This window comes from Oncorhynchus masou, chromosome 31 (genome assembly GCF_036934945.1).
Source record: "Oncorhynchus masou masou isolate Uvic2021 chromosome 31, UVic_Omas_1.1, whole genome shotgun sequence".
Taxonomy (NCBI): Eukaryota; Metazoa; Chordata; class Actinopteri; order Salmoniformes; family Salmonidae; genus Oncorhynchus; species Oncorhynchus masou.
The window spans coordinates 38,420,414-38,441,182 of NC_088242.1; the positions used below are offsets into that span (position 1 = coordinate 38,420,414).

At 43.3% G+C, this 20,769-nt stretch overlaps 1 protein-coding gene across 2 annotated transcripts in view; it reads left to right on the plus strand.

Annotated features, from left to right (window-relative positions):
- LOC135523921 (cadherin-related family member 1-like) overlaps positions 1-20,769 on the plus strand; it is a 223,499-nt gene that overhangs the window by 121,455 nt on the left and 81,275 nt on the right. For both annotated transcript variants that reach the window (XM_064950944.1, XM_064950943.1), the window contains one exon: positions 8,455-8,658. In XM_064950944.1, coding sequence (XP_064807016.1) covers positions 8,455-8,658 — 204 coding nt within the window. The remainder of the gene's footprint in view (positions 1-8,454; positions 8,659-20,769) is intronic.

Sequence of the window (20,769 nt, forward strand, 5' to 3'; positions counted from 1 at the left end):
TCACTGTTGGGGACGACTTCATCGATGCACTTTTTGATGTAGCCAATGACAGATGTGGTGTAATCCTGATGCCATTGGAGGAATCCCGGAACATTTTGCAGTCTGTGCTAGCAAAACAGTCCTGTAGCCTAGCATGGAATCAGGAGGATGGAATTATGGTCAGATTTGCCAAATGGAGGGTGAGGTAATGCTTTGTATTCATCTCTGTGTGTGGAGTGTAGGTGGTCCAGAGTTATTTTCCCTCTGGTTGCACATTTAATATGCAGATAGAAATTTGGTAAAACTGATTTAAGTTTCCTTGCATTAAAGTCCACTGCTAATGGAAGCGCCGCTTCTGGGTGAGCGTTTTCTTGTTTGCTTATGGCGGAATGCAGCTCATTCAATGCTATCTTAGTGCCAGCCTCTGAATGTTGTGGTATGTAAATAAATAGAAAAATATAGATGAAAATTCTGACGGTATGTAGTGAGTTCTGCAGCATATCATGAGAAACTCTACCTCAGGCGAGCTATAGCTTGAGACTTCCTTAGATATTGTGCACCAGCTGTTGTTTACAAAAACACCTAGACCGCCGCCCCTTATCTTACCAGACGCAGCTGTTATATCCTGCCGGTACATCATATAACCAGCCAGCATTCTTTTGATATTGTCGACGTTCTGCCATGACTCTGTGACGCACACGATATTACAGTTTTTAATCTCCAATTGGTAATTTAATCTTCCCAATAACTGGTTCATTTTATTGTTCAAAGATTGCATGTTTGCTATCAGAATTGAGAGGAGTGGGGGTTTATTCGATTGCCTCCGACTTCTCTGAAGGCAGCCCGCTCTCTAGCCTCTCTTCCTCCGCCTCCTCTTCACGCAGATCACTGGGGTCGGAGCCTGTTCCCAAGGGAGCCATATATCCTCCTCCTCGTGTTCGTCAAAGTTGTGAAATAAGAAAAAGGATTCTGCTAGTCTGTGGTGAGTAATCACAGTCCTGATGTCTAGAAGTTATTTTCGGTCATAAGAGACGATAGCGGCAACATTATCTACAAAAATAGTACAAATAAGTTACAAACAATGCAGATAAAAAAATAAAAAACACGTAAAACGTCTGCCTTCTGCTCCAGCGCCATCCTACAAATTAATGCTTGTTCCATGTCAAAACCCATTATTCCAATTCCAATGTTAGATCTTATTTCTACCCAGTAAGCTTCAATTGCGGGGCAGGACCAAAAGATATGAGAGTGATAAGCCCTTGAGAGCCCGCATTCTCTCCAACAAGGGTGTTGGGAGCCAATTTGTTTTGATTTCAGTTTAGGTGTAATAAAGAAACGTATAACATTCTTCCAACAGAATTCTATCCAAGACCTTGAGTTGGTAGAGTTTAATTGAGTCGTAAATATGTTCAACCATGTTTCATCAGGTATTTCAATGTTATGTCCCTCCTCACATTTCAGTTTAATATAGATTGTAGAGTGTTTCTTTGAGATTTCAATACCCAGGTAAAGATTTGGAATCCCTTTTTTGATACTCTCTCTTACGTTCTACTTTTCAGAGTAAATAACTCAGCAGACACACTAGAAAAGCTTAACCAAGTTTAATTCTTCCTAGAGGGTCGATACAGCTGTAATTCAGACACTTCCAAAGGAAGTGAATTCCTCCTGTCCAGATCATCATATATTTTCTTGTTGATGGAAACGCAATTCTTGTCATCAAGTTTGGGTGTAACTTTTAGAAGATTTACTCCAATATATTTAATGGTTGAAGAGGTCCACTGGAAGTTATACCTGCTCTTCAGCTCTTGCTGTGGGGTTTAATTATATAGTAGGGCTTGGCTCTTGTGTACATTAACCACATACCCTGAATATGTTCCAAATGTTTGTAAAACATCCATCAATCGATGTACACTTGAACCTGGGTCAATAATAATAAGATAACATCATCAACCAGCTTCATGAGGAATGGTTTTCCAACAGTCTTGAAGGAGTTCCCACATATGCTTTTTGGTTGCTTTTCCTTTACTCTGCTGTCCAACTCATCCCAAACCATCTCAATTGGGTTGAGGTTGCACGATTGTAGAGGCCAGGTCATCTGATGCAGCACTCTATCACTCTCATTGGTCTAATAGCCCTGACACAGCCTGGAGATATGTTTCGGGTCATTGTCCTGTTGAAATGCTGTGGTAGCCATGCTGGTTAAGTGTGCCTTGAATTCTAAATAAATCACAGACAGTGTCACCAGCAAAGCACCCCCACAGCATCACACCTCCTCCTCCATGCTTCACGGTGGGAACCACACATGCAGAGATCATCCGTTCACCTCCTCTGCATCTCACAAAGACACGGTGGTTCGAACCAAAACCTCAAATTTGGACTCATCAGACCAAAGGACAGATTTCCACCGGTCTGATGTCCATTGCTCGTGTTTCTTGTTCCAAGCAAGTCTCTTCCTCTTATTGGTGTCCTTTAGTAGTGGTTTCTTTGCAGCAATTTGACCATGAATGCCTGATTCACAGTTGATGTTGAGATGTGTCTGTTACTTGAACTCTCTGAAGCATTTATTTGGGCTGCAATCTGAGTTGCAGTTAACTCTAAGTAACTTATCTTCTGCAGCAGAGGTAACTCTGGGTCATCCTTTCCTGTGGCGATCCTCATGAGAGCCACTTTCATCATAGTGCTTAATGGTTTTTGTGACTGCACTTGAAGAAACCTTTTAAAAGTTCTTGAAATTTTCCACATTGACTAATCTTCAGGTCTTCAAGTCTCTCGTTTCACTTTGCTCATTTGAGCTGTTCTTGCCATAATATGGACTTGGTCTTTTACCAAATAGGGCTATATTCTGTATTCCACCCTACATTGTCACAGCACAACTGATTGGCTCACACGCATTAAGAAGGAAAGAAATTCCACAAAAACTCCATTTAACAAGGCACACCTGTTATTTGAAATGAATTCCAGGTGACTACCTCATGAAGCTGGTTGAAAGAATGCCAAGAGTGTGCAAATCTGTCATCAAGGCAAAGGATGGCTCCTTTGAATAATCTCAAGTTTAAAATATATTTAGATTTGTTTAGATTTGGTTACTACATGATTCCATATGTTATTTTATCATTTTGATGTCTTCACTATTATTCTACAACGTAGAAAGTAGTAAAAATAAAGAAAAACCCTGGAATGAAAAGTTTTCCATACTTATGACTGGTACTTTGTACCTTATGTTCACTGCCTCTTATTGTTATTCCCTGTAAAGATGGGTCCTGTCTTATTGCCTTTGCTAATGGCTCGATGTCCAAGGTGAAGTGCATGGGTGAAAGATTACAGCCTTGTCTTGCCCCTTGTTCATTCATCTTTATTCTAGCAGTCGGACATGATTACAGTGTTTTAAAGCACTGTAATACTTCTTTTTTTTGAACCAAATCTAGCCATAACTTTGAATAGATAATCCCATCCCACTGAATCAAATGCTTTTTCTGCATCTGGACTGATTAATATAGCACTTGTCTTACCCTGAGTGGTCAGGATGTGGTCCATGACATGTAGTGTTCTCCTCATCCTGTCCTGTGTCTGTCTATTTTATATTAACATCCTAGTGATCCCTTCCCGTTCGAATCCCGTTAATTTGGATTGATAAGACCAGTGAAATTGCAGAGTGCCAAATTCAAAACAGAAATACTCATAATAAAAATTCCTAAACATACAAGTGTTATAGATCAAAATAATCCAGCCGCTGTGTCAGATTTCAAAAAGACTTGGCAAAAGCAGACCATACGATTATCTGAGGACAGCGCCCCACATACAATCACATGAAAATCAGATTTCAACCAGGCAGGTGCGCGACAAAAGTCAGAAATAGCGATATAATTCATGCCTTACATTTGCAGATCTTCTTCTGTTGGAACTCCAAAATGTTCCAGAAACATCACACATGGGCCTTTTGTTCGATAATGTCCTTCTTTATGTCCCAAAAATTTCAATTTATTTGGCGCGTTTGATTCAGAAATACACCGGTTCCAAATTGCCCAGCATCCAACAAAGTATCTAATAAGTTACCTGTAGACTTGTTCCAAACATTTCAAACAACGTTCCTAATCCAACCTTTGGTATCCTAAAACGTAAATAATCGATCAAATGTAAGAAGGAATATACTGTGTTCAATACCGGATAAATACAACGTGACGCGCAATCCAGTTCACACGCACCAAACAGAAGAGTCCACTTGGCTTGACACTCACAAAGAACAGCCCCTAGTTCCTCATTTCTCAGGAACTCGGGGCTGAGTGGAGTGGAATCTAGTGGAAGCCATAGGAACTGCAACCATGTTCCTATTAAATAGTACTTCCCATAGAAAACCAATTGAAAACACAGTGAGCTTCCTGGGTGGTTTGTCCTCGGGGTTTCGCCTGCCAAATCAGTTCTGTTATACTCACAGATATAGAAACTTTAGAGTGTTTTCTATCCAAATCTACAACTTATATGCATATCCTAGCATCTGGGCCTGAGTAACAGGCAGTTTACTTTGGGAGCGCTTTTGATCCGGACGTGAAAATAGTGCCTTACATCCCTAAGAAGTGTTTAAACCAGTTTTATCCCTGTCATTCAAGTATGCTATAATCTGCTCCATTCTTTTGTCTATTATTGATGCATACAGTTTATAGTTTATAGTTTTGTGATAGGTCTATAGGAACTGCATTCCTTCTTATCTTTACCCTCTTTAGGATTTACAGATATTATGGCTTCTTTCCACAATGGTGGAAGATCCCCGTCCTGCAGAGTCCTGTTAAAACAGGCCAGAAGTAGATGTTAGTAGTTGTTATTTTATTTAACTAGGCAAGTCAGTTAACCTCTTGAAACTCCCCATCCCGGATCCGGGATTGTGACTAAGCCTCAGGCTCATTAGCATAACGCAACGTTAACGATTTCTGAAAATCGCAAATAAAATTAAAATAATGCGTTTGCTCTCAAGCTTAGCCTTTTCTTAACAACACTGTCATCTCAGATTTTCAAAATATGCTTTTGAACCATAGAAATTGACTAATTTGTGTAAGAGTATGCAAAGCTAGCATAGCATTTTGTGTAGCATGTAGCACGCAACATTTTCACAAAAGCCAGATAACCAAATAAATAAAATAATTTACCTTTGAAGAGCTTCTGATGTTTTCAATGAGGAGACTCCCAGCCACATACCAAATGCGCAGTGTTTCCTGAAAGCGTCTGTGTGTAGGAGAAATCGTTCCGTTTTCTACATTGCGCCTGGCTACCGAAACGAACCGAAAATGCAGTCACCTACAACGTGAAACTTTTTCCGGATTAACTACATAATATCGACCGAAACATGGCAAACGTTGTTTGGAATCAATCCTCAAGGTGTTTTTTCACATATCTCTTCATTGACATGCAGTTCGTGGAAGCTTGCTTCTCTCTCTGTGCCCCATGGAAAAATACTGGCAGGTGACTTTTGCGCACCAATTTCGGCGCAGGACACCGGGCGGACACGTGGTAAATGTGGTCTCTTATGGTCAATCTTCCAACGATCTGCCTACAAATACGTCACAATGCTGCAGACACCTTGGGGAAACGACAGAAAGGGCAGACTCATTCCTCTTGCGTTCACAGCCATATAAGGAGATCATGAAAGACAGAGCCTCAAAAATCCTTGTCATTTCCTGGATGCCAAGTCATCTTGGTTTTGCCTGAAGCTCACGTTAAAGGGCACGCACAGAGAAGATATTTGTATTTCTGGACACGTCAGAGTGTTTTCTTTCGAACAGTAGCAATTATATGCATAGTCGAGCATCTTTTTGTGACAAAATATCTTGTTTAAAACGGGAACGTTTTTCTTCCAAAAATGAAATAGCGCCACCATAAGTGTAAGAGGTTAAGAACAAATTCTTATTTACAATGACGGCCTACCAAAGGCAGAAGGCCTCCTGTGGGGACGGGGGCTGAGATGAAATATAAATATAGGACAAAACACACCTCACGACAAGAGAGACAACACTACATGAGAGACCTAAGATGACAACATAGCAAGGCAGCAACACATGACAACACATCATGGTACGAAAACAACATGACAACAACATGGTAGCAACACAACATGGTAGCAGCACAAAACATGGTACAAACATTATTGGGCAACAAACATGAATGTTCTCTGAAGGCTTTGAACAATTCTGAAAGGAAGCCTTCAGTGCCTGGAGATTTGTTTGTTTTTAGATTAGATATTGTATTATTCATTTCTTCAATGGTTATTTCTGAAGTAAGTCAATCATTTTGCTTTGTCCCAACTGAGGGGATATTAAGTGAGCTCAATAAATGCTCTATTGTCTGCCGTCTCTGGTTGCTTGTACAGATTTGTACCATATGATTCAAATGCATTCTGTATTTTATCCAATTTGCATGTAATCTTCTTTGATTTGGGGTCTTTTATTTTGACAAATGTATTCTGTGCATGTTGTTTTCTGCTAGTCATTTTGTTGACTTTGTGCCTGCTTCATAATATTGTTGTTTCAGAAACCTGAGCTTTTTCTCTACTTCTTCACCGTAAATCTGGTAAATTTTCTGTTATAACTTTTGAATCTCACATAATTTAAGAGGGTCTGTGAAATGAATATGATATTGTTCTAAGCTTCCCAATGATTCCTGTAATTTCAGCAGTTTCTGTGCTTTAATCTTTATCTTGAGAAATGATGTGGTATATTCCCTATCTGACGTGAAAGTCGCGCCATAGATCAAGCAGTCCTAAATCCTGTAATATTCTATTGAACCTTTTAGCAGGCAGACAAATTTTCCTATTTTGATTTGTGCTGTCCAATTTTCAATTCAAAATCATGTTAAAATCCCCTCCACAGATAAGAGTGCCAGATGTTTATGTGGCAATTAAATCAAACACCTTCCTAAAGAAGACCATGTCACTCCCCGGGGGCACATATTCATTAAATAATTAAATAATAATTAAACAATAAAATTCATCAAGGAAATCCAAACACCTCTCATCACCCCGAGAATGATATCCCCACAGTGAAGCATGGTGGTGGCAGCATCATGCGGTGGGGATGTTTTTCATCGGCAGGGACTGGGAAACTGGTCTGAATTGAAGGAATGATGGATGGTGCTAAATACAGGGAAATTCTTGAGGGAAACCTATTTCAGTCTCCAGATATTTGAGACTGGGACGGAGGTTCACCTTCTAGCAGGACAATGAACCTAAGCATACTGCTAAAGCAACACTCAAGTGATTTAACGGGAAACATTTCAATGTCTTGGAATGGCCTCGTCAAAGCCCAGACCTGTAACAATACAGAGGCGGATGCAAGATGCAAGCAACGATGGTTTAATGAATATAGTTCACAGCAGCAACAGGACAGACAGACTGTACTCAGACGGAATCCGACCCAGGGACTCGGGCGGATCTTCCGATGATAGCGTGCTGAGAAAACCAGGGGAGTGTGTCCGGATAAGTAGGAAGGAGCACAGCAGATAATCCACACAAGAGAAGAGCACGGACACACGACACAACCTCAGGGAAGAAACAACGATCTGACAACAAGAAACACTGGTTACAGAACATATAAAGGGAAGATAAGTGGTTCCAGCTGGCGCAGACAATCAGGCCGAGATTGGGAACCACGCCCACACAAACACGGGAGGGAGAGAGAGAGAGAGAGAGAGAGAGAGAGAGAGAGAGAGAGAGAGAGAGAGAGAGAGAGAGAAAGAGAAAAAGAGAGGGAGGCAGTGGATTCATGAACCGTGACAAGACCTCAATCCAAATGAGAATCTGTACACCAGCGGAATCAATCCAGCTTGAAGGAGCTGGAGCAGTTTTGCCTTGAAGAATGGGCAAAAATCCCAGTGGCTAGACCTGCCAAGCTTATAGAGACATACCCCAAGAGACTTGCAGCTGTAGTTGCTACAAAAGGTGTTTCTACAAGGTATTTACTTCGGGGGGGTGAATAGTTATGCACACTCAAGTTTTCAGTTTTTTTCTTATTTCTTGTTTTTTTTCACAGTAAAAACAAAGTCTTCAAAGTGGTAGGCATGTTGTGTAAATCAAATGATACAAGCCCCCCAAAAATCTATTTTAATTCCATGGTGTAAGGCAACAAAATAGGAAAAATGCCAAGGGGGTGAATAGTTTCGCAAGCCACTGTAGCACGATAGTTTATTGCTGTGGCTATTCACCTTAGCTTGGTACACAACAAATTCTGATTGAGAGGAAGCATGAGCACCACGACCAATCGAACAACGCAACTTCCTACTGAAAAAGCCCATTACCATGACAAACTAGCGTAGCCATGTCAGCAAATGACTACAAACTGAACACACACAAATCTGATTTGGTCAATTGTAACTTGCTGTTTGGACAGTCTTTATTCCAAAACAAAACTGGTTTGATTATTAAGGCCTTTTGATTATTAAGGGTTCAGACTTCATGGTATGATAAGGGTCTAATAATCATCTCTCTCTGTCCAGGCCTCTGAGGTCAGCCCTGAGGGGAACCTTATGGACTATGGGTTCACCACAGTCGTTATCCGGGTGGTAGACCTAAACAACCACCCCCCCACCTTCTATGGGGAGAATGGACCGCAGAACATGTTTGAGATGACCATGTACGAACACCCTCCAGAGGGAGAGATCATCCGTGGTCTGAAGATCACGGTCAATGATTCTGATCAGGTGAGTTTTTCATAAAATTCTCTTATGGACCGCTGATTGCCTCGCCGACACCAAGGAATTGAACATTTCTTTATTTGAAGTGTACCTACGTAAAGAAATTATAACACATCCATAAGCAGTATGAACATTTTATAAACGCTTATGTTAACCACTGCAAGTTTAAATCTAGAAACATTACTCTAACATATATCAAATAAATCTTCCAATACTTCTATAGATCACTAGAGTTGAATTCATTAAATGGATAAACATTTATGTTTTTTTATGACAGCAGCATCATACTAGGAAGTCATTATTAGTGGCTTGCAAAAGCAGCCACACTTTAAATATTGCACAAAATCTTTTTACTTTTTGTTATTATTAAACCATTTAAACTAGAAACGCCATTCAAAGGTTAAAAATGGGCTGGATTGAGTTGCTTACATATTTAATACTTTTTAAACTACCCTGAAAAAATATTTAAATACAACATGCAAGAGTTACAGTCATTTTAACCTGTCTAGGACAGGTTCCGATAGCGGAAACACTAATCAACAGCCAATGAAATTGCAGGTCGACAAATACAAATCAACAGAAATCTCACAAATCAAATATCTCAAACATACAAGTATTAGGCACCATTTAAAATATAAAATTCTCGTTAATCCAGCCACAGTGTCTGATTTCAAAAATGCTTTACAGCGAAAGCGCTACCAAACGATTATGTTAGGTCACCACCAACTCACTAAAAACCCCAGCCATTTTTCCAGCCAAAGAGAGGAGTCACAAAAAGCACAAATAGAGATAAAATTAATCACTAACCTTTGATGATCTTCATAAAATGACACTCATAGGACTTCATGTTACACAATATATGTATGTTTTGTTCGGTAAAGTTCATATTTATATCCAAAAATCTTATTTTACATTGGCGTGTTAAGTTCAATAGTTCCAAAACATGCATTGATATTGCAGAGAGCCACACAAATTCACAGAAATACTCATTATTAATGTTGATGAAAATTCAAGTGTTTTTCATAGAACTTTTTAATGCCACCGCTGTGTCAGATTTAAAAAAAACTTTAATCTTAAAAAAAAAGCATAATCTGAGAACGGGCTCAGAGCCCAAAACAGCCCAAATAAATATCTGCCATGTTGCGCAGTCAACATTAGACATAAATAGCATTATAAATATTCACTTACCTTTGATGATCTTCATCAGAACGCACTCCCAGGAATCGCAGTTCCACAATAAATGCTTGTTCTGTTCGATAATGTCCATCATTTATGTCCATTTATGTCTAAATAGCTTCTTTTGTTAGGGCATTTGGTAAACAAATACAAAATCACGTTCAGGTCCAGTCGGACGAAAAGTTCAAAAAGTTATATTACAGGTCAAAGAAACTTGTCAAACTAAGTTTTGAATCAATCTTTAGGATGTTTTTTATCATAAATGTTCAATAATGTTCCAACCGGAGAATTATATTCTCTGTAGAAAAGCAATGGAACTAGAGATACCTCTCATGTGAAATGCGTATGACTGAGAACGAGGCTGCTGGCAGACACCATAGTCAAACAGCTCCCATCCGGCCCCCCTTCACATGAGAAGCCTGAAACAACGGTTGACATCTAGTGGAAGCCTTAGGAAGTTCAACATGACCCATATCCCACTGTCTCATTCGACCCCCGTTCACATTAGAGTCATCAGACAAAGTTCTATTGACTGTTGACATCGAGGCGTAGGAAGTAAAAACTTATCCATATTTCGCTGTAATTTCAATGAGAGCTTCGTTGAAAATCTGCCACCCCCAGAAAAATACAAACAGGAAGTGGAATTTCTCAGGTTTTTGCCTGTAAAATGAGTTCTGTTATACTTACAGACATAATTCAAACATTTTTAGAAACTTCAGTGTGTTTTCTATCCAATACTAATAATAATATGCATATATTAGCAACTGAGACTGAGGAGCGGGCCGTTTACAATGGGCACCTTTTCATCCAAGCTACTCAATACTGCCCCTGCAGCCATAAAAAGTTAAATAAATTCATTAGGTCCTAATCCATGGATTTCACATCACTGGGTAAACAGATATGCATCTGTTGATCACAGATACTGTACCTTAAAAGTAAGGGCGTGGATTAGAAATCCAGTCACTATATGGTGTGAACTGCATTTGTCTCATGCAGAGCAAGAAATCTCTTTTCATAAACAGGCTTTTGATTGTGGCCTGTGGATTGTTGTTTCACTCCTCTTCAATGTCGATCCAGAGCATCCCAAACATGGTCAATGGGTGACATCTCTGGTGAGTATGCAGGCCATGGAACAACTGAGACATTTTCAGCTTCCAGGAATGGTGTACAGATCCTTGCGACGTGGGGTCGTGCATTACCATGCTGAAACATGAGGTGATGGCGGTAGATGAATGGCATGACAATTGGCCTCAGGATCTCGTCACGGTATCTCTGTGCATTCAAAGTGCCATCGATAAAATGCAATTGTGTCATTGTCCGTAGCTTATACCTGCCCATACCATAACTGTCTGCCATCTGCCCGGTACAGTTGAAAAAGGGATTAATCTGTGCCAGTGGCCATCGAAGGTGAGCATTTGCTCTCTGAAGTCGATTACGACTCTGAACTGCAGTCAGGTCAAGACACTGTTGAGGACGACGACCACGTAGGTGAAGTTCCCTGAGATGGTTTCTGACAGTTTGTGCAAAAATTCTTCAGTTGTGCAAACCCCCAGTTTCATCAGCTGTCTGTTTGGCTGTTCTCAGACGATCCAGCAGGTGAAGAAGCTGGATGTTGAGGTCCTGAGCTGGCTTAGTTACACACGGTTTTGAGGCCGGTTGGACGTAGTGCAAAATTATCTTAACGACGTTGGAGGCGGCTTATGTTAGAGTAATGAACATTCAAATTATCTGGCAAAAGCTCTGGCCACAATTACTGAACACAACCACACAACTATAGACCATGAGTACTGATCACAGCTACTGACCACACAACTACTAAAAAACACAACTAATCACCACAACCACGCAACCTCTGACCACAACCACAAAATTACTAACCACAACTACTGACTGCAACAGACCACAATACGACCACAGCTACCAACCACAACCACAAGGCTACTGACCACAACCATGGAACTACTGACCACAACTACTGACCACAACAATGAAACTGACCACAACTACAGAACCACACAACTACAAACCAAAACTACTGACCAAAACTACTGACCACAACCACTGACTTAGATGAAGATCAGATCAACTTTTATGACCAATTCATGCAGAAATCCAGGTAATTCCAAAGGTCCAGGTAATTCCAAAGAAGAGGGGCGGGGGTATGCCTTATGATTAACGAGACGTGGTGTGATCATAACAACATACAGGAACTCAAGTCCTTCTGTTCACCTGACTTAGGATTCCTCACAATCAAATGTCGACCGCATTATCTACCAAGGGAATTCTCTTCGATAATCACAGCTGTATATATTCCCCCCCAAGCAGACACATCGATGGCCCTGAACAAACTTTATTTGACTCTATGTAAACTGGAAACCACATATCCTGAGGCTGCATTCATTGTAGCTGGGGATTTTAACATGGCTAATCTGAAAAAGAGACTCCCTAAAATCTATCAGCATATCAGTTGCATACCAACCAGGGCTGGTAAAACCCTGGATCATTGTTATTCTAACTTCCGCGACGCATATCAGGCCCTCCCCCGCCCTCCTTTCGGAAAAGCTGACTACGACTCTATTTTGTTGCTTCCAGCCTATAGACAGAGACTAAAACAAGAAGCTCCCGCACTCAGGTCTGTTCAACGCTGGTCCGACCAATCTGATTCCACGCTTCAAGACTGCTTCGATCACGTGGATTAGGATATGTTCTGCATTGCACCGAACAACAACATTGACGAATACGCTGATTTGGTGAGCGAGTTCATTATAAAGTGCATTCACAATGTTATACCCACAGCAACGAATGAAACATTCCCAAAACAGAAACCGTGGATTGATGGCAGCATTCGCGCGAACCTGAAAGTGCGAACCACTGCTTTTAACCAGGGCAAGGTGACCGGAAACATGACCGAATAAAAACAATGTAGCTATTCCCTCCGCAAGGCAATCAAACAAGCTAAGCGTCAGTATAGAGACAAAGTAGAGTCGCAATTCAACGGCTCAGACACAAGAGGTATGTGGCAGGGTCTACAGTCATTCACGGATAACAAAAAGAAAACCAGCCCCGTCACGGACCAGGATGTCTTGCTCCCAGACAGACTAAATAACTTTTTTGTTTTTGCTCGCTTTGAGGACATGGCCCGCTACCAAAACCTGCGGACTCTCCTTCACTGCAGCCGACGTGAGTAAAACATTTAAACGTGTTAACCCTCGCAAGGCTCAGGCCCCGACGGCATCCCCAGACGTGTACCCAGAGCATGCGCAGACCAGCTGGCTGGTGTGTTTTCGGACATATTCGATCAAACCTTATCCCAGTCTGCTGTTCCCACATGCGTCAAGAAGGCCATTATTGTTCCTGTTCCTAAGAAATCTAAGGTAACTGAGCTAAATGACTACCGCCCCTTAGCACTCACTTCTGTCATCATGAAGTGCTTTGAGAGACTAGTCAAGGACCATATCACCTCCACCCTACCTGACACCCTCGACCCACTCCAATTTGCTTACCGCCCCAATAGGTCCACAGATGATGCAATCGCAACCACACTGCACACTGCCCTAACCCATCTTGACAAGAGGAATAACTATGTGAGAATGCTTTTCATCGACTACAGCTCAGCATTTAACACCATAGTACCCTCCAAACTAGTCATTAAGCTCAAGACCCTGGGTCTCGACCCCGCCCTGTGCGGGTACTGGGTACTGGACTTCTTGACGGGCCACCCCCAGGTGGTGAGGGTAGGTAACAACATCTCCACCCTGCTGATCCTCAACACTGGGGCCCACAAGGGTGTGTTCTGAGCCCTCTCCTGTACTCCCTGTTCACCCACGACTGCGTGGTCATGCTCGCCTCCAACTCAATCATCAAGCTTGCGGACGACACCACAGTGGTAGGTTTGATAATCAACAACAACGAGATGGCCTACGGGGAGGAGGTGAGGGACCTCGGAGTGTGGTGTCAGGAAAATAACCTCACACTCAACGTCAACAAAACAAAGGAGATGATTGTGGACTTCAGGAAACAGCAGAGGAAGCACCCCCCTATCCACATCGACGGGACAGTAGTGGAGAGGGTAGTAAGTTTTAAGTTCCTCAGCGTACACATCACGGACAAACTGAATTAGTCCACCCACACAGACAGCGTTGTGAAGAAGGCGCAGCAGCGCCTCTTCAACCTCAGGCGGCTGAAGAAATTTGGCTTCTCACCAAAAGCACTCACAAACGTTTATAGATGCACAATCTAGAGTATCCTGTCGAGCTGTTTCACCGCCTGGTACGGCAACTGCTCTGCCCACAAGCGTAAGGCTCCCCAGAAGGGTAGTGAGGTCTGCACAACGCATCACTGGGGGCAAACTACCTGCCCTCCAGGACACCTACACCACCCGATGTCACAGGAAGGCCATAAAGGACAACAACCACCCGAGCCACTGCCTGTTCACCCTGTTCATCTACTCCATCTTTATGTAATACATGTATTACATGTAATACATGTACTAGCCACTTTAAACTGTGCCACTTTGTTTACGTACCCTACATTACTCATCTCATATGTATATACTGTACTTGATACCATCTACTGCATCTTTCCTATGCCGTTCTGTACCATCACTCATTCATATAACTTTATGTACATGTACATCACGCCCTGACCATAGTTCGCTTTGTATGTTTTTATGTTTGGTTTGGTCAGGGTGTGATCTGAGTGGCCTTCACGGTTGTCATTTTGTTGTTTTGTAGTGTTCAGTTTTTTCAATTCAAATGATGAACACTTACCTCGCTGCGTATTGGTCCTCTGATCCTTCTCGCTTCTCCTCGTAAGATGCGGAGGATGAAGACAGCCGTGACAGAATCACCCACCCAAAATGGACCAAGCAGCGTGGTAACGGGCAGCAGCAGCAGTAGCGGCCAGCATCACAAGACTCCGGGACATGGGAGGAGATTTTGAATGGAGAAGGACCCTGGGCACAGGCTGGGGAATATCGCCGCCCCAAAGCAGAGCTGGAGGCAGCGAAAGCTGAGCGGCAGCGATATGAGGAGGCAGCACAGCAGCGCGACAGGTACAAGAGGCATCCCCCCATTTTTTGGGGGAGGGGGGAGGCACACGGGGAGTGTGGCTAAGCCAGGTAGCAGACCTGAGCTCACTCCTCGTGCTTATTATAAGCAGCGTGTTACTGGTCAGGCACCGTGCTATGCGGTTAAGCGCACGGTGTCGCCAGTACGTGCCTCATAGCCCGGTGCGCTATAGGGCAGCCCTCTGAAAGTGTTCATGCGAGTGAGGGCATCCAGCCAGGGCGTATGGTGCCTGCTCAGCGTGTCTGGTCGCCGGTACGCCGATTCGGTCCAGGGTATCCTGCGCCGGCTCTGCGTGCTGTGTCTCCAGGGCGCTGGGAGGGTGCAGTATGTCCTATTCCTGCGCTCCGCTCGTGCCCGGCAAATGTGGGAGTGAAGCCTAAGGGAGAGGTGCGCGTAGTAGGCACTAGATCTCCAGTGCTTACCCATAGCCTGGTTCAACCTGTGCCTGCACTCTGGAGGGTCCGGGCTAGAGTAGTTATCCAGCCTGTGGGAGTGGTGCCAAGGCTTTGCACCAGAGCTCCAGTGCTCCCCCACAGCCTGGTCCGTCAGGTGCCTCCTCCTAATACCAAGCCTCCTGGAGGTCTCCCAAGCCTGATGGGTCCAGTGGAAGCCCCACGCACCAGGCTGTCTCTCTGTCTCCTCCCTACAGGTGCTTCAGTCTGTCCTGAGCTGCTAGAGTCTCCCGCCTGTCCTGAGCCGCCAGAGCCCCCAGTCTGTCCTGAGCCGCCAGAGCCCCCAGACTGTCCTGAGCCACCAGAGCCACCAGTCTGTCCTGAGCCACCAGTCTGTCCTGAGCCACCAGTCTGTCCTGAGCCGCCAGAGCTGCCAGTCTGTCCTGAGCCATCAGAGCTGTCAGTCAGCCAGGACCTGCCAGAGCGGTCAGTCAGCCAGAACCTGCCAGAGCTGTCAGTCAGCAAGGACCTGCCAAAGCGGTCAGTCAGCCAGAACCTGCCAGAGCTGTCAGTCAGCCAGGACCTGCCAGAGCGGTCAGTCAGCCAGAACCTGCCAGAGCTGTCAGTCAGCCAGGACCTGCCAGAGCCATCAGTCAGCCAGGACCTGCCAGAGCCATCAGTCAGCCAGGACCTGCCAGAGCTGTCAGTCAGCCAGGACCTGTCAGAGCTGTCAGTCAGCCAGGATCTGCCAGAGCCGTCAGTCAGCCAGGATCTGCCAGAGCCGTCAGTCAGCCAGGACCTGCCAGAGTCGTCAGTCAGCCAGGACCTGTCAGAGCCGTCAGTAAGTCAGGACCTTCCAGAGCCGTCAGTCAGCCAGGAGCTGGCTGACCACAACCACACAACTACTGACCACAACTACTGCCCACAAGTACTGACCAAAAACGATTGACCACAGCAGCACAACTAATGGCTATAACTACTGACCACTACTGACCATAACTAATGACCACAACGACACAACTACTGACCACAACCACTGATAGAAATCACTGGCCAAAAATGATTGACCACACTAGCACAACTCATGGCTATAACTACTGACCACAGCTACTTACTAAAAATACTGATATACTGACCAAAACTAATGACCACAACTACTGACTACCAATGACCACACAATTAATGACCACAACTACTGACCATGACCACACAACTATTGACCACATTTACTGATCAGAACCACACCCCTACTGACCACAACCACATAATGACTGACCACACAATTACTGACCAAAACTACCTACTTACTTATTTACTGACTTTATTGCCCCCATGGGGAAATTTTGTTGCAGTATCATGTACACATTTAAAGTGCCGTTTAAATACAAAACAAAATTGACAATACAACTTTCATAGCAGTTATGCACCAATGAAAATAATAATAGTATGAAATAAGAAGTAAAACATGAAATAAAAAAGAAGAAAAGACTAGCCTGCTGGCCTTACGGAGTCAATGGGAACATTCGCCCGAGCTATTTAGGAGGGATATCACACCTGGCACAAATAATTGTCTCGTTCTATTTTTTCCCGCTGAGGGGTGCCCTATACCTGCGCCCAGACGGGAGTAATTCAAAGTCCAGGTACAGGGGGTGACTTGAGTCTAAAATGATTTTGTGAGCCTTACGGAGGGCCCTGACCTTAAAGATCTCATCCAGGCCTTTCTGTTTGACTCCAAGTACCTTGGGGAGGGCCCTTACTTTAAATATCTCATCCAAGCCTGTCTGTTTGACTTCTAGGACCTTGCTGAGGGCCCTGACCTTAAAGATCTCATCCAGGCCCGTCTGTTTGACTCCCAGTACCTTGCTGAGGTCCCTGACCTTAAAGATCTCATCCAGGCCTGTCTGTTTGACTCCCAGTACCTTGCTGAGGTCCCTGACCTTAAAGAGCTAATCCAGGCCTGTCAGTTTGACTCCCAGTACCTTGGGGAGGGCCCTGACCTTAAAGATCTCATCCAGGCCTGTCTGTTTGACTCCTAGTACCTTGGGGGGCCCTGACCTTATATATCTCATTCAGGCCTGTCTGTTTGACTCCAAGTACCTTGCTTGCTGTGGTAATAATCCTTCTCAGCATGTTTCTCTGACTGTCAGTGGCATTGCCAAACCAACAAACAATACAAAAAGTTAAAATACTCTCAAAAAAGGATTTGTAAAACAGAGTCAGTATAGTACAACTTTTTTTAGAAAGTACAGTCTCTGTTGGCTCTTTTTGTAGATCAGGTCTGTACATTTACTCCACTGAAGCTTATTGTCCAAAAGGATACCCAGATATTTATATTACTCTACAATTTCTATATTCTGACCTCTGATAGATGTTGCAGAGGTAGGTGTTGTACGCTTCCTGAAGTCTATGCACATCTCTTTGGTCTTGTTGGTATTGAGGACCAAGTGTGATTCCTCACACCACTCTACAAAGTCACCTAGGACCGGGCCATGATGTTCCTCATCATCATGCAACAGGCTGATCAAGGCAGTGTCATCAGCGAACTTAATGAGGTGTCTATCAGTATGGGAACTAGTACAACTATTAGTGTACAAGATGTACAGAAATTGGGACAAAACACATCCCTGAGGAGAGCCTTTGTTGGTATTGCGTATATCCGACACACGGGGACTTACTTTGACACGCTGTGATAGTTGGCTCAGGAAGTCCAACAGTCGCACAACCAGCCCCCATCTAGGGAGAAGTCCCGAATGAGTCTCTGGGCCAGAATGTAAGGCTGGATTGTGTTGAAGGCAGCAGAAAAGTCAACAAACAGAACCCTGATATGGGATTTGGCACCCTCTAGATGTCTATAGACCATGTTAAGGAGGGTAAGAATGGCATCATCAACTCCTCTGCTAGGCTGATTGGCAAACTGAAATGAGTCAAGGAGCTTCTGGATGACACTGAGAATATGACTTTTCACAATTTTCTCAAGGCATTTCATTACTAAGGATGTCAAAGCGACAGGGTGGTAGTCATTCAGCACAGTGGGATTAGATGCTTTAGGAATTGGTATAATTATTACGTTTTTCCACAATACTGGCACGTGTTGCTGTTCGAGTGAGGATTGGAAAATGTCTGTAAAAACACCAGCCAGTTGTTCAGCACAGTGCTTTAACACATGTCCACTTATTTTGTCTGGGCCTGGGCTTTCGTATGTGTTACATCCCCAGAACAACTTTAGAACATCAGACTGTTGAACAACAACTCTCTCAAACATTTGTAATGATGCTTCCATTTGTTTTACCTCCGAAACAAAGTTGTCTGAAGAAAACATTCAGTTCATTAGCCATGTTCTGGCCCTCATATCCCCCAAGGTCAGCACTGGTTTTTCCCCTGCCTATATGGGGAGCACTAGCCATGGATTTAATCCCTTGCCAGGCCACCCTTGCATTTCCTGAGGAGAGGGTCCTCTCCACCCTTTGCTTGTATGCCTCCTTGTCCACCAGTATCTGTCTCTTGATCTCACGTTGTGTCTCTTAAAGCCTATCTATCACCCCCAGCATAAACTGCCTTCTTCCTATCAAGTAGTGATTTTAGATGTTTTGATACCCAAGGTCTTAGTAGGCACAACTGACTCAACACAAAAGTTTACATAGTCTGAAATAATATCTGTGAGTTCATCCAGGTCAGAGCGGCTGTCCTCAAATACCTCCCACATTGTACAGTAAAGCACCCCTGGATAGAAATAATAACATAGACTACCCACCCAACTCACGCCCTGACCATACTAAAACAAAACATAACAAAGAAACTAAGGTCAGAATGTGACAACATCAATACTTTGAATGATGATAGCTTGCTGATAGCTTTGCACACTCTTGGCATTCTCTCAACCAGCTTCACCTGGAATGCTTTTCCAACAGTCTTGAAGGAGTTCCCACATATGCTGCGCACTTGTTGGTTGCTTTTCCTTCACTCTGCTGCCCAACTCATCTCAAACCAACACAATTGGGTTGGGATTGGGTGATTTTGGAGGCCAGGTCATCTGATGCAGCACTCCACCACTCTCCTTCTTTGTCAAATAGCCCTTACACAGCCTGGAGGTGTGTTGGGTCATTGCCCTGTTGAAAAATAAATGATAGTCCAACTAAGCGCAAACCAGATGGGATGGCGTATCGCTGCGGAATGCTGTGGTAGCCATCCTGGTGAAGTGTGCCTTGAATACTAAATAAAACACAGTGTCACCAGCAAAGAAACATCACACCTCCTCCTCCATGCTTCTTGGTAGTAACCGCACATGAGGAGATCATCCGATCACCTACTCTGCGTCTCACAAAGACACGGCAGATGGAACCAAAAATCTACATTTTGGACACATCAGACCAAGGAACACATTTCCACTGGTCTAATGTCCATTGCTCATGTTTCTTGGCCCAGGCAAGTCTCTTCTTATTATTTCTGTCGATTAGAAGTGATTTCTTTGCAGCATTCCGACCATGAAGGCCTGATTCACGCAGTCTCATCTGAACAGATGATGTTGAGATGTGTCTGTTCCTTGAAATCTGTGAAGCATTTATTTGGGCTGCAATTTCTGAGGCTGGTAACTGTAATGAACTTATCATCTGCAGCAGAGGTAACTGCTTTGTCTTCCTTTCCTGTGGCAGTCCTCATGAGAGCCAGTTTCAGCGCTTGATGGTTTTTGCGACTGCAATTGAATAAACTTTTAAAGTTCTTAACATTTTCTGCATTGACTGATTTTCATATCCCACATCTTTGGGGTATGTGGGACGCTAGCGTCCCATCTGGCCAACATCCGGTGAAATTGCAGAGAGCGAAATTCAAAATACAACATTCGTAACATTAAACATACAAGTGTTATACATCAGTTAAAAGCTGAACTTCTTGTTGATACAGCCACTTTGTCAGATTTCAAAAAGGCTTTACGGCGAAAGCATACCATGCGATTATCTGAGGACAGCGCCCCGCATTCAAAAGCATTCAAAACATTTTCCAAGCAAGCAGAGACGTCACGAAACTTAGAAATAGCGATAAAATAAATCACTTACCTTTGAAGATATTCCTCTGTTTGCAATCCCAAGGGTCCCAGCTACATCACAAATGGTTGTTTTGTTCGATAAAGTCCTTCTTTATATCCCCAAAAAGTCAGTTTATCTGGCGCGTTTGACTCAGTAATCCACCAGTTTCCCTCGTTCAAAATGCATACAAATTAATCACAAAGGTTACCAATAAACTTCGTCCAAACAAGTCAAACAAAGTTTCTAATCAATCCTCAGGTATCCTAATATGGAAATAAACTATAACATTTCAGATGGAGAATAGTATGTTCAATACCGGCGATAAATAACAAAGTGCGCAACCTCATCTACGTGCGCCACAACACTACAAGCCAAAATGGGAGCTACTTAGAAAAACTACAAATTCTAGCAAATTGTTCAAAAACCAAGCCTGAAACTCTTTCTAAAGACTGTTGACAT